The sequence below is a fragment of the Durotheca rogersii genome, assembly GCF_024521655.1.
Source record: "Durotheca rogersii strain YMJ 92031201 chromosome Unknown GGS23scaffold_46, whole genome shotgun sequence".
Taxonomy (NCBI): Eukaryota; Fungi; Ascomycota; class Sordariomycetes; order Xylariales; family Xylariaceae; genus Durotheca; species Durotheca rogersii.
Window position 1 is genome coordinate 150,792 of NW_026251277.1, and position 15,380 is coordinate 166,171.

Consider the following 15,380-nt stretch of genomic DNA (forward strand, 5'->3'; position numbering starts at 1 on the left):
TTGTTAGTAGTTAGGTAGCCGTTTCGTGCCTCCGTCAGCGTGCCTACGCTGCTCTTGTTCAATATGAGTCGCGCACTCATATTTTCATCAGTTAGACTTAGACCTGCAGGCATCACAGCCATCAGCTATTCATTCGTTTCTTACCATGCCTTTTCTCGCCATCCTCGTTGCCCTTTTCTAGTCCCCTTTCCCAGCTGCCGTTTCAGCTAGCCGATCAACCAATTACAGCTGTTTACAGCTGTGATCTTGGATAATTAGCACTAGGCCAGTTGTTGGCAGTTGGGCAGTCCTTGTTTCGTGCCTTCATCACAGCGTGCCCACGCTGCTCCTGTTCATTATATATCCTCCTTATTAATCCTAACCAGAAAAGCTAAGGTTAAAAGCTACGAAAACGGCTTTGGAGCTATAAAAATAGCTCCTAATTAAACGAGGCTCTAAAGATCTTTTAATCAACGTATTCTAAACCTATTAACTATAAAAATGATTATTTAAAAGGTTACTCTTAAGGCTGAGGTTACGGCTCGAGTTATTAAGTAGTTGCTATTAAATAGGAGTAGCGTAGGTACGCTATAATAAAGGTACGAATAACTACCTAATTACTAATAGCTAGCCTAGTATCGATCAAATTAGATTATAGCTATAAATAGCTATAATCGGTTAATCGGCTAGCTAAAAACGGTAATTAGGAAAGGATTAGAAAAGAGGAATAGAAAAACGAGCCTAGAAAGGCATGGTAAGAAACGAATAAATAGCTGTAACTAGTAATAGCTATAGGTTAAAGTTTAACTGATGAAAATATAAATACGAGACCTATATAAATACACATCCAAAAGGGTACGTAGCCTAGATCCACCACACCACTACACTAGCTGATTAACCGATTATAGCTGTTTATAGTTATAATCTAGTTCGATCGGTACTAGGCTAGTTATTAGTAATTAGGTAGCCGTTTTCGTGCCTCCGTTATAGCGTGCCCACGCTGCTTCTGTTTAGTAAGCTATAAAAGGAATTCTTTAAATAAAAACCAAAAGGCTAAGCGATAAACTTAATTTTAAAAAGTTAGTACTTTTTGAGGTTCAAAAGAAGCTTTCGAAACTAAATTATAAGCTATAATTATTATGAAATAAAATAAAACATTTAGAGATTTACGTAATATTTTATATTAATATATTAAAACCTGTTAATAGAAATATAAGAATGGAAAAAAATAAAAAAATAAAAGAATAATAATTTGAAATTGAAAGAATCTTAAACTCGAGAAAAGTAAAAAGTTGTCTTTAATATTTAATTAAATAAGTAGGATATCTATGAGAAGAAAATATTTAGACATTAATTAATTATTTAACGAATATTCTTAGGAAGTTTAAGGACTTTTATTAATATAATCTAGATTGATTTAAAGGGTAGTTTAATTAAAACTTAATAACCTAAAGAAATCTAGTATGATAGGCTCGGTAATTAAACCTTATTTAAAAGTAATGGCTTTATGAGTAGTAGTTTTACGTGTCATGGTTTTAAGAGCTGTTCGCTGGGTAAAAGCCGTGTATTGATAAACTAAAGCTAGACGAGGAGGAAAAGGAAAAAAAGGTGCGCCGTGTAGGCTGCACCTGTAACAGCCGGCCTTATCTTCCGTGGGTGCTGAGGGCCTGATCACGTGCTATGCCCTGGCACTAGCCAGGACCCTACAATGGGCACAGCCCAATACATTACGGGGGATAAAAGTAGTAGCTTTAAGATGATTAGAAGTAGTAACTTCTTCCTTTAATATTAGATTTCGTTCTATAAAAGAACAAAGACTATTAATAATACGACGAAGTTAATAGCGGAAACGAATAACTTTATTATAAAAATTAAAAACTTAACGCTTAATACGGTTAAGTTTCTCTTTTATATTATTAAGTTCTGATTTAATACGATTTATTTTTCCTATAATACGGTTAATTACTTTCAAAGAAACCTTTTAACGATCGTAAAAAAGATAAGCGGCTAAATACTTCGTATAGAATTCTTAGTCTTTAGTAATATAATAAGGAAGCAATAAATGGACGTAACGAAAATAAGGTATCCATGAGTCGGTTATTAACGTTAAGGTAGATATAAGCTTATTACGACGACGCTTACAACGAATAGATTAACGAAGTAAAAAATAAAGAGAAGCTATAATAAAAATTAAAAAAAGTGTAGAATAAGAAAGAAATACTTAATATCGGATTTTTAAAATGAAAATTAGGAAAAAGAAGAATAGTATTAAAAACTACGATTAGAGAGAGTATTAATAAGTACGGGTTAAAAGATATAAGAGGAAAAGAAACGGAAATACTATAGTGGTACGGTAAGACATGCCCTCTAGATACATTACGTGATATGCTGCAATAGGCCTTATATCTATATAAAGTAACCATAGCTCCCGTAAGTACGGACTATGCTACGATTATTACTTAATTCATTGCCTAATTAAATTATTAACTTTATTATTTTTATCTTAATTTGAAATTTGTTTCTATTATTAAATTCGTCGTCTTCCGATTAGTACATCTATTTTAATTACGAGTATTTATGTTACTTCGTCGTACCGAAATAACCGAATAAGTAACTTTTACGTTTAGCTCCTTTTCTCCCTTTACCTCTTTTACCTTCGGGCTAGCGATTACTATATCTCTATAACCGAGGAGTAGACTTAAGATACGATAACTATATTAGATTCCTCGTTTTTCGATTAGTAAAGTAATATTAATTTTATTTATCTTAGACTATCGTACGTATTATAGTTACCGATAGAGTATACTTTCGAGTAAGCTATCCGAGCCTCTAGTATTGCGTACGCTCTGCTCCTTCTTAATACTTAGGAAATAAGAAGATTTTAATTCCTATTATACGGGTAACGTTAAGAAATGTTAAGAACGTCGCTTATTAAGCGGCGTTAAAAAAGGAAGGCGACGGTTGCTCGTTAAGCAATAATCGCCCGCTCTAAAGATAATTGCCCGTTAAAAAGATAGCTTTAATATTCTAATTATAGATTACTATATAAGCTTAGAAATATCTTTATAACTTAATAATTATTTCCTTCATTCTTTAGTTATTAATTCTAAATATATAGTTCACTTTCAATAAGTACTTTAAATCACGAAATTAAATAATATATGAAGTATGATTATATAACTATAACTTAATTCCTTAATATACTAAGATAAGTATAGCTACTTAGTACTAACAATAAGTAGAGAACGGTTATAATACTGAACAGGAGCAGCGTAGGCACGCTGACGGAGGCACGAAAAGGGCTACCTAACTGCCAATAACTAGCCTAGTGCCGATTAACTAAGATCATAGCTATAAATAGCTATAACCGGTTGATCGGCTAGCTGAAAACGGCAGCTGGGAAAGGAAAAGGGAGAGAAAGAGAGAGAGAGAGACTAGAAACGGTAACGAAGATAGCTAGAAAGGCATGGCAAGAAACGAGTGAATAGCTATAGGTCGTAATGTCTATATGTCTAAGTTTAACTAATGAAAATATAAGTACGCGACCCATATAAATAGACATCGAAAAGGCTACGTAGCCTAGATCCACCGCACTATTACAATACGTGTATGCTTTACTCTTTCTTATTACTTAAAGAGCTTAAAAGAATAATTTAAATAATATAACGTTTAACGTTTAACGTTATATATTAATATAATTATATGTAATTAAAAGTAATTAAGTTTACTGTTTTTTAGTATAGTAAAGGTAGCCTGAGGTGAGTGTAGCCCGTGGTCACGTGACAGATGGTATATAATAGAAGCGATAAATCTAGAAGATTATATATAAAAGGCATTTTTATAATTTCGACAAAGAGACTATTATTATATGACCAAGTGTAGGCGCGCAAGCACGCAATCGGTTACGTACAGCCATAGGGTAAGCCCTGCCCTAGCGAGGGCTAATCGGGAGATAAAAGGTACGTAAAACGGCTCCAAAAGGCTACGTAGATAGCTATAATTCCATTAACTATTTACCCTTTCCTTAGATGGCTATATAGTAATACCTCATACGTTTCGAAAGCTTATTACTACGCTATTTTATTATTATTTAACTACCTACGCTACGGAGGTAATTAAGTAACGAAAGCTCTGATAAACGAGCGGCTTAGGGTAACCGTATAACTACGATTAACGGTAGAGAGAGATTATCGATAAGCTAAACGATTAAATCGTAAGGATAGCTACGAGGATAATTACGAGATCATAAGATAAGGCGGCCGAGGAGAGAACCGAATAAGAGACTACGTAGGATATTATATTAAAGGACCTCCGTAAGGAAATGCGTAAGGAGCTATAGGAGGGCTTACGTAAAACGACCGAGTATATTAACTAACGTATAAATACCGTAAAGTATTTCCTTAGGGAAATAATAGCTAAGCTAAAGATAATAAGTAAGTAACGGTAAGGAAGCTATCGCTAACCCTAGTAAGACGTCGCCGATTTAATAGAAGAAGGCGACTTTACCGACGTTAACGAAGGTAAGGATAACCCTTATATTAAAGACTTAGAGACTCTAAGGAAACTAGATAAATGGGCTATAGAGACTTAACGAGTTTACGGTAAGGATTACCGTAGGAGTCGCGAGGATAGCCGCTACTATCGTACTTCGCGCTTAGCCCGGCGTAAGAACTACCGCCGCCGGGGCCGTAGCTTAAATAGCCTATTAAGAAGCTCCTTTAATAGTAACTCCGATTACGGTAAACGACGTAACCGGAGGGTAAGGAGTAGGAGCAAAGGTACCGCGTTTAGAAAGGATAGTAGGATTAACTAGAAGAAGTTCGTCTTTAACCCCGATAAGGACGCTTATCTTAAGGGAATCTCGAACTAAAGCTTATATCGGGATATACTTATATTCTTTATAAAGGAGGTAGGATATAAAAAAGGGATAAAACTCGACGAATAAAACGAGATATCGCTAGCGAAAGTAATCGCCGGAACCTATAGGGGTTAACCTTTATAGTTAGTCGCGGGCGTACGTTTAAATACGAAGATACTAAAGATATTCGATTAAACTTATACCTTTATAGGAAAGGCTCGTTAATAGAAGCTATAGAAATAACTTATTAAGATAAAATACGACGGTAAGGACCCGGTAGAGTTTACGTTTAAGTAGTAGCTAGCCGTCCGTTAATATATGGATACCGGCCTCGTAATTAGCGAAGAGTAATAGATTACGATATTCTTTAGCTATATATAAGATAAGGTAGCTAATTAGGTTAAGATCGTAAATACTATAATTAAAACGAAACTTAGAGAGCTATTAAACGTACTTAATAGCTTCCGCGGAAAGTTCCGTAATAAGATTAATAAGTATAAGGGTAATAAAAGTAGCGGCGGTAATAATAACTAGGCTAATAACGCCTAAGGTAAGGAAAAAGTTAAGAAGAAAAAGCCCTCGTAAAACTAATAAGGAAAGCCCCTTTGCTTTAACTATAAGGAGTATAGGCATAAGGCTAAGGACTACCTAAAACCTCTAAAGAAACGAAAGGGCAAGGGTAACGGTAATAATAATAATAACGACGATAGCGCCCCCAGCGGATCAGGAGGCGGTTCGAAATAACCGTCGACGTAATATACTACGTACGTACCGTATACGCTACCCTAATTCGGTTATTACGATAACGGGGGCGGGATATATCGAACGAGGATAGATACGGTAAAGCTCTCTAAGCTAATAAGCGCTTATAACGAATTACGCCGTAAGAAAGACCTTAAATAAAAGCTTATACCTATTAATTCCGGTAATAACCTAACTATAGCTAACCCGCTAAAAGGCGAGCGGCCCGTAGAGCCTTTAAGAATTAACTACGAAGCGGGGGCTAATACCTATAAGGATTACCTACTCTTCGATATAAAAGCTAACGTTTACGTTACGAACGATTTAAGAAATCTCGACCTAAAAATAATAGTAACGTTACCGCCGGGTTACGTTATTAATATAGAAGGAGGCCTTATAAACGTTACGAAGATAAGTAAGGCTACTTATTACCTTACTAGCGACGACGGAAGATATAACCGAGCGTAGCTAAATTATACATTATTTATTAGCTCCTTCTTAGTTAAGATTTTCTCGGGAGAGTTATTTTATTATAGCGGAGGCTAACTAAATAAAAATAACGTTATAAACCTTAACGGAACCGTCCTAACGACCTAGAACCCTAAGAAACGAGGTTTCTTATTATAAGAATATAAAAAAGAAGAGCCGAAACTCCTTCCCTTTAAACGGTACTAAAGGGGCGCGTTAGGGTATTAACTTAGTAAGCTTAGCGAGATATTACGAACGATATTAATATAACTAAACGATAATATTATAAAGTAATTAATATTATAATATCGCCGCCTTTATTACCTTAATACGGAAAAACTTATATAGACTATTAAAAGGTCGGTAGGAATCGACTTAGATCTAGTACTTATAAAAACGGTACCTTATTACACGTATAATCGGGTAAAAATTATTAAGATATCCTCGAAGGATCCTTAAGAGCGTACTTAAATTCCTAGGGAGATTACTTAATGCGACCTTGGAAAGTTATAGCTTATATTAATCGAAAATTACCGTTATTTCATACTAATCGTAAACGACGATAGCTAGAATAAAAAGTTTACCTAGCATAAGTCTAAGGGAAAGGCTTAATAAGTATTAATAACTTACCTTATCCGAATTTACTAGTTACTAAAGGCGTTACCGAACGCCTCGGATAAGAGCCGGTAACGGATGAAAATATTACGCCTTAACGGCGGCCGAGAGTTTAGTATAAGCGCTATCGAATAGTTCTATAACGAAAGAGGCATTACCTTAGATACCTTTACGCTAAATAACTAATATTAAAATAGCGTAACGGAAAGAAGTATACGCTTCCTATAAGACGATGCTAAAGTAATCTACGTTTAAATAAAGATCCTTACTTACTTCTAGGACTACGTCCTCGTAATAACGGCGTATACGATTAATAGGACTAGCGTTTCATTCGTAAAGGAGCTTACGTTATATAAGAGGTTTATAAATAGTATAAAGTTAAAAAAGAATTATAAACCTAATAACGCGTATCTACGTATCGTCGGTAGCCGTTACGTAGCTTATATCGATAAGAGTTATCGGGTCGTTTCCGAAAAGATAGAACTACGTAAAGCCCGCGTCGTTTTCATGGATTACGAAGGGAAGTATAACTACCTAGTCTAACTCGTAGAAGGAGGTCGTTTCTTAAAGACGCCTTACGTTATCTTTTACGAAGAATTAGGAGATTCCGAAAAGGCCCCCGACCTAAGGAACGTCGTTAGATTCCTACCTAAGTACGTTTAAAAACGGCTACGGTATCGAAAGAAGATCGCGGTAACTAGCGTTTATAATAAGGATAATAATATCGTCGACGAAGACGTTATAAACGAAGATAAGGATAGGATACGCCCCCGTAAAAGGCGCCCGAAGAAGAAACTACCCTAGATTTATATACTAAAGGTATTATCTAAGTTAGATAAGGTATGCTCCGCCTTAGCGCTAAGCGGCTCGTAAAAAGGCGAGTTAGAGAAAGTATTTAAAGGCGAATAAGATACGCTTAAAATCGCGTTTAGAAACGCGCCCTAAGAGGAGCTATGTTATATTAATACGCTTACTACCGTACCGTAGGAGTAAAGCTATAGGTAAATAGCATTAGTAACGGCGGGCCTATTTAGGATAAACGAAAACGAACCGTTCTTTAAGGAAGTAATAAAGGAACTAAAGCGTAATCTTTAGACCTAAGCCGTCTTTAGGAAGATCCGAGAAAACCTAGAACGTAATACGTTTAAGTTTATATAACCGAGCGAGGTAGTTAACGGTTATTTTATCGATACTAAATAAATCCTAAAGAAAAAGTTCTTATTTAACGAAAATTTCGATAAACTAAAGGTACGGATTTACGCCCGAGGATTTATATAGAAAAAAGATATCGATTATAACGAAACTAAGGCAATAACGACGAGAATAATATCGTAGAAAATACTAATAGCGTTAGCCGTTATTTATTAGTAATATATCCTTTAGATTAACTTTATTACCGCCTACCTTAACGGGAAACTAAACGAAAGGATCTTTATAAAGTAATTCCTTATATTAAAGGAATGTTTCGAGGCTTATAAGAAAGAAAAATAAACCTATAATTATAACGAATCGAAGATTATCGAGCTAATTAATCCGTTATACGGCTTAAAATAAGTTAGAGCCGCGTAGTAATAGCGTATAAAAGGTATCTTAAAGAAATACGGCTACGTTTTATTAACCTTAAACGACGTTATTTATATAAGACCCGGAATAAGAAACGTAATCGCCTCGTATATAAACGATTTCTTATAATTCGGACCTAAAAAAGAACGACTTTATAAGCTCGCGAATATAATTAAAGAAGAGGTTAAGGTAATTAACCTAGGAAACGTTAATTAATTTTTCGGGGTCCGGATAAAACGATCGTCTCCTACGGGAAACGTCTAACTCGATTAGTAGTAGTATATGGAAAAGGCTTTAAAGGAGCTTAATTACGGCGATATAAAGCTATACCCGTTACCGTATAACCCGAAGAACCGAGACGCGGTCGTACCGAGAAAGGCTAACGATAAGGCCGACCTACGAGAGGTTTAAGAATATGCTTCGCTAGTAGGAAAAGCGAACTTTCCGGCATATATTACGAGGCCTAATATTAGTTACGTAGCCTCGACCTAGGCGCGTTTTATAAATAACCCCTTATAAAAATATCTAACAGGAATTAATCGCGTAATAAAATATCTTAAAGGAACGGTAAGCCGAGGGATCCGGTATTAGTAATTAAACGAAAGTTATTCTTATAAAGAATATAACGAAATAAGTCTCTATAATTACGTAAACTCGAACTATACGGGAAATATCTCTATAGTTAAGTTAATAAGTAGTTACGTATTCTTTATAGTAGAAGCCTCGATCGTATGGATATCGAAGCTTTAGTTAGTAGTTACGCTAAGTTCGGGAAAGGCCGAGTATATGGCTTTATCGACGGCGGTAATAGATACCGCGTAAATACGTAATTTCCTTACGGAATTAAGTATAATACTCGCAGGCCCGATTACCTTACGATACGATAATACGACGGCGAATACGTAAGTAAAAGAGACTACGATAAATAAGTAAAAGCGGTACATCCGAAAGGACTATTACTACGTAAGGCAAGAGATAAAAGAGGGATACGTTAAGCTAAGATACGTATTATTAATTAAAAACGCGGCTAATAAGCTTACGAAGCCCTTAAAAACGAAGGAATACTAGAGGTTTATTAAGTTACTATATCTAAAGGACCCGTAATAGCCTTACTCCTTAAACGAAATAAGTATATAAATAAAGTAACGAAAGGGAGGGAAATACTACGGAATCGGGACCTTACGCTATTTAAGAGCCTAACGATGGCCTTACCTAAGCTAAGAAGGCGTATGGGCGCGTAAGTACGTAATCGGTTACGTGTAGCCATAGGATGAGCCCTGCCTTAGCAAGGATTAATCGGAAGATAAAAGGCACGTAAAACGGCTCTAAAAGGCTACGTAGATAGCTGTAATTCCATTAACTGTTCACCCTTTCCTTAGATGGCCATACTAAGGTCTCTTTTATACACAGGCTAATATACTAAAAGGCACTACTTAAGGCTCCGGGTACTAAGGTACCAACGCTATGAGTGGTAGTTAAAGAGCCTTAATAAAAGAGAGAAAAGAACCTTAATGACGTAATAAGAGGATAACCCAACTTACTCGTCTCGACGGCTCTGGGTATATTTATAAGAAACCCGCCCATAACACATTGTAAATAATACAGGTTCTGCAGCGTCAGATCGCCGAACGCCCTGTTCCGTCGCTACTGAAACAACTCCGCATGTCTGTCCCCGGGAAAGGTAAACCCCACCAGCACTTGGTATGAGTCTGCCTCCCTATCTATGACTGAAACTTCAAATTCTCCATGCCAACCCAGCGAAGTTCAAAATGCAACCTAGGGACCCGGTGAATGCCCAGTTGGTAGAGGGTCAATCCCTCGGTCCACTACTAGAACCCCTCGGTGTTCTAATACCGGGTCAGGAGGGGTCTCTTCCACCAACGTGGTGCCCTCACGTATGCACCCGCAACTCCCGTTCCTCGTCAGTTGATACAGAGCCTGGAATTGGAAGACGCCAATTCCCTGTCTCATTCTAGACATGTATACCCGCTATAGGTAGATGTCGCCACTTTCGCCGGCTACCCAACGCCGCCATGCTTCTTCGTATGCCCTCTCTAGATCGGCCACCCACCTCCGCGTGTCGAAGAGTGCGCATGTCCATTTCGCTTCGAAAAGTGTCCTCCGCATATCAGCTAACTCTCCGTGTCCTTCGCAATAAGACCCATCGACACATCGATACCTGAGGTCACCAGCGAGTTTAGTTGCCATTTTCTCATAGTCAGCGTCGTCGCGAGCGGTGAGCTCCCTAGCTACTTCGTACCCGCGAGGCGTCTTTGGTAATGCGCCTGACAGGATCGAGGCTGCCATACGGGAGCACATCTTGTACGGATATCTTGGTAATGTCAACAGTGGCGTGCTGGACCACAGGACGTCTGCTGCGGTTGTGTGCGCATTGCATTCTGGCGTGTCCAAAAAGAGATCACAGACGCGTGCGCGTGATATGTGATGCTGCTTCGGTGCCACGTCTGTGAAGATGATCCTGCTGGCGACCTCCTCGCCCGCCCAGGCCTTTGCCGTTCTCCTCAAATTGTTCTCTCCGAGTTCGGGAAATCGAAGTAGCCACAGAATGGCCTTGGGAACGTTGGAGAGAATGCGCAACCACACGCGAAAAGTCGAAGGGTCGATCTGAACACACTAGTTAGTGACTCCTTTTTAGATGTGTAGGGTCTGAACTGCTAGTGGTAACCTTGTAGAGCTGATTGAAATTGCCTAATATGATTGCATCGTCCGGAAGACTTGGGAAAAGCTCCTTTCGCATCTTCCATCTGCGCCGTTGCTCGTCCTCCCACGTTACGCTCCTCTCCTCGGGATCGCACGATTGGGCATGGTCACAGCAGAAGAAAGTGTCCCGGCAGAAGACGATGTTTTCCGAGTATACCCAATCGCCGGTGCCGCTAAATTCGTCGTCCCGGAAGACGTCCTCGAGATTCATGTTGCTTCTTGTTGGTCGCAACGTTGACGGCGGGATGGCGATTTTATCAGCCAAGATATAATCGCACCATTCGGCGCCAAGGGTGCCCGCAAATCCCATAAAAGACATCTGGATTGGTGCAGGTCGCGCTGCAAAGATCTCATTCCTGGCGCCCCTGGTGTACCCATTTAGGTTGACAAGGATATGTATCTCATCCTTCACTATCTGTTCTGTGAGCTTCTCTGGGGGCCAGTTGCTGACATCTCGGAATATAGGGGCTTCACGCTCAATCTGTAGCCGATGAACTGACTTGTCGCTGGCCGTCGTAGCATAGCAGACAGCTTTTGTGCGCGAAGGGTCGTGAAATCCAAATACGGATTGCATCCTGCAGAGTTAGATGATCAGACAGAAATACCATAGGGAAGGGAACAGGTGGAGATAGAACTCACAGGTGAGCTAAAGGGTGATTATTGAAGTCCGAAGACACATACCCTATATTTAGCTGTGGGCTGGGAGGCGGCGGGGGCGGATATATAGAACTGGGGAGCCACGGAGATTTGAGCGTAGAGCATGATATCCTGGCTGCATTCCGCTGGGAGATCATCCGGATATCTTTGGCTGTTAGGGGGCAGGTGAATGTGTGGAAGGGAAGGACAGTTGGTGCTGCTGGAATCGCCAAAGATGACGGCAGCACAAGCCTGGAGTATCCTGGCTGCGATGGCCTATGGTAGACGTACTTATCCTGGTACCAACGCCGCATCGCCACCTTTATTGAACGTTCGACCAGTCGTAGGATTTTGGAGCCCTCCCACGGGGAGGAAGCCCACCTGTGAATCTCAAGCTTGAAATCCAATGCCCCCCGCGCCCTGCTCGGTGCAAGATGATTGAGCTGTGTGGTAAGAGTTTCAAGGCCTCCGTTTTGTAAAACGCCAGATCCCCAGTGACTAGACTCGCCGAGTTGTTTCGAGACTATGTCAACGACCCTCTTCATTAAGCCATTGCTGACCCCTACACTTTTGGCATCTTGAAGCATCCCCTTTTCATCAACATGCCAGCGGTCATACGCTCCATCTTGTAATAGCACGCCGCCTCGGCCATTCCAATCGCAAACGGAGTTGAGAGCTGTTGAGAGGCCACATACCGCCTCGGAAAATTCTGGATTGGAGTGGACGGCCCGCCTGTAGTACATGATAGCGTCACTGATACGTCCCCGGTCCTTGACGGCATTAGCTAGGTTTGTGAGGGCAATGTCAAAGCTCCCGTCGCAGGCAACGGCCTGTTCGTACATCTGTATAGCCATATCAAGCTGACCAACATCCTTGAGGAGACTTCCGAGGTTCGTATGGAGGTGAACGTGTTTCGAGTCTAAACTTAGGCCGTAATTGTAATAGGCGAGAGCTAGAGAAAGACCACTGCCGGGAGCAATCCCCGGTATCTGCGGCGTGTTCAGGCTCGCAAAACCCTGAGGCTGTGGTAAAGAGTTTGTGTGTTGGACACTCGCTAAGAGTATCCCTACATTGTTGGCCGTTGACGGGCTTTCGGAAAGCGAGAGGGACAAATAGTAGAGCGCTAGAATGTCGCCGATGCTGGAGGGTTGGCGTAGGAGCCTAGGAAGAGAGCCTCCACTGGACATGGCATCCTGAAAAATCTTGGCGAGTGATAATAATGAGTTGCTGGTGGTCGAGATGGCTGATTTCTTTGGTGTTCCGTCTGGGACGAAACGCAGCCCGGGAAGCTCGCCTTGATTAGCGAATACCAATTGCGCGGTATGCCTTGCCTTTTCAGGCGGTAGCAACAATGGCCCGGTAGATGACCCGTGACAATCACCCAGTTTCGGATGCCCGTGAGCATCTATTGGGGATAGGACGGAGTGGATTCTGCGAATGAGGGATTGGATGCATTTAAGTTTCTTGCCGGCACTGATAAGCACGGCTTCCTCGAATGCTTCCGAGGCCTCGTCGATCTCTTTTAAGGCATACAGCATATTTCCCTTCGCATGAATCAGTGCGATAATCCGGCCATTCTCATTCCCGGGTACGGAGTAGCCACTTGAGCCGAACCCTGGCTGTTTTGGATCCTTCACACCATCGTTTCTGCTTGCGGATACACAGGTAGGGTTGATGTGTGGCCTAGCGGCGTTGTATCTCCGGTCACCGGATCTCTTGTCTAGATCGAGGTGGACGTCACGGTTAGCCTGCCCGTCCGAAAGACGAATGGATTGCTGAACGAAGTTGACTATATCAACAGCCTCTTTGCTCCGGTGACTAGAACACAGCAGCCCCACGAGATGCTCTACGGCTTCTAAGTAGCTGGGTCTCAGGCGCACAGCTTGGAGCCAATGAGTCTCGGCCTCATCGTGTCGATCAAGGCAGTAAAGAGTAGCTGCCACATTCGAAATTGCTTCAACATGACTGTTCGAGAGTGTTAGACAGGCTGAGTTGCAACAGTGCGAGGAGAACCCGAGGCCCATAGAGAACCGAAAACCTACGTCGCATCTAGGGAGATTATTCTCTGGAACCATTCCAGGGACTCCTCATAACGCTCGAGGCCGTAGTACAAGCAACCTCCCAATAGCATCCCGTCTATCCATTTCCAGCCGCTCTGCTCACAAAGATGCGTCAGCATCTCGACAGCGGCCTTAGCGCCCGCCAAAGGTGTGATTGGTGCTCTTGTTCTCGTCAGGTGGGCGCTTGAGAGTCCGGAATTCTCTGAATTAAACAGATGATAGAAGGCCGAATTCGACAGTTCATTACCTCGAGCTTGTCTTCTTACAACGTATTGCTTGCGCGAGTCTAAGGTCGAATTAACTAGAGAGTCGACCGCTGAATGTCCATGGCCGCCGTTCGGATCTCTGGCCGCATGCACACCCTGGGGTCGTCGGGGTGTGGATACGTAGGCAAGGGAGTTTGGTGATTTGGGAAGCTTTGGGAATATAACCATTTTGGTAGGTCGGAATTCATGAGAAGAACGGCCTTGCGCTTTCTTGCATTGGTGTAAGTATGCTAAAAGTTCGATATATGATCTATGAGCATTTGCAAGCGCCCTTTCCCTAAATCTTATAGGTGTAGAGCTTTCGTGAAATTCTAGTACGGGCCGGATGTGCTGGACAGGTTCGAGAGTGAGTGATTCCAACCCCTGAGAGGGCGTCCGCAAGCCAGTCGGGGGATCCTCAAACCGAGGCCGGCTATTCGAAGATGCTCTGAATGGCATCGACATATGCTGTGGGCGGAGGACTGGTTGGCGGTTCGATTCACGATGATTCAGCAGCTCTGGATGTACCGTGGGATGACGACTTAAGTTGGCATTAGGCCAGATTGGAAGCGGAAGTAACCCCCCATTGTCGAATATGGCAGGGCCGGGATGGTGCTGGTACATAGGCTGCAGAACCGTCGGCACCTCGGTCCCGTTGTTATGGGGGTAATAAGCCGTGAGCGACCCGTTGGGCACACAGTCGAGGGTCGTGATCGTGCGTGAACCGTTACCCGGCCCTTGCCTCCAGTTCACCCCTAGCGGCGGGACCAAGTCTAAAGCTAGTGGGTCATTGTAATCAGAGATGGAAAAGAGCGGCCAAGATTGATTTGCCCAGTCTTCAACCGAAGATGTAACGAGGCGCTTCCTCGGTTGAAAATCGTGCTGCGAGTAGCCGGAAGGAATGAGATTAGATGATGTAGACAGGATCATATGCTTTAGAGGTGGAGGTGTAGACGCCAGTTGGGCTGGGTTGCCGTCGTACCCAGCATCGATTGTTCCACTAGGAGTTTTGCGTCTAAGTTGATGTTCGTCGGAGAGACGAGGCGGTAGTATGAAAGGGTTTGATCTCGGACGGACCGGCAACGCCCGCGATGGCTGGGTGGAACGAATAGGAAAGACCCGATGTAGTGATCCAAAGTCGGAGCTTGGGGTGGACTCGGGTGCTCTCGCAGCAGTGGGGGCATATCGGGGAAAGGAAAAGTGACCCTGCCTGCGGTCTGGCTGGAGAGAAGATAAGGGGTAAAGATTGTTTGGGGACTGCACCATCTGGTGCGCATGGACGGACGGTAACATCTGGCAAGAGCAGAACAGGCCCGGAAGAGGTCGTGTCGAAGGACTAACACGCTAGGCGATTTCATCACGGCCCGCCGGTTAGAGCGCGGCTGGGGGATGTTGTCTGATATACATTTGGGGCTGGGCGGGACCGATCTTGGTAGGCGGGCGTATCTCGGTCGGGAGACAGCCGGAAGTTGCCTACGGAGACGCCGAGGATAA

General features: G+C 42.0%; 1 protein-coding gene across 1 annotated transcript; it reads right to left on the bottom strand.

The window, feature by feature from the left end:
- Positions 1 to 9,586: 9,586 nt before the first annotated feature.
- On the bottom strand, positions 9,587 to 15,179 carry GGS23DRAFT_617810 (glycosyltransferase family 41 protein; the record flags this gene model as incomplete). The annotated part of the gene is made up of 5 exons (XM_051520899.1): positions 9,587 to 10,849; positions 10,911 to 11,520; positions 11,585 to 13,546; positions 13,624 to 13,824; positions 13,855 to 15,179. 5 exons carry the CDS (start codon positions 15,177 to 15,179, stop codon positions 10,214 to 10,216), a joined length of 4,734 nt encoding a protein of 1,577 aa, XP_051367431.1. The 3' UTR covers positions 9,587 to 10,213.
- Between the last annotated feature and the right edge of the window lie 201 nt (positions 15,180 to 15,380).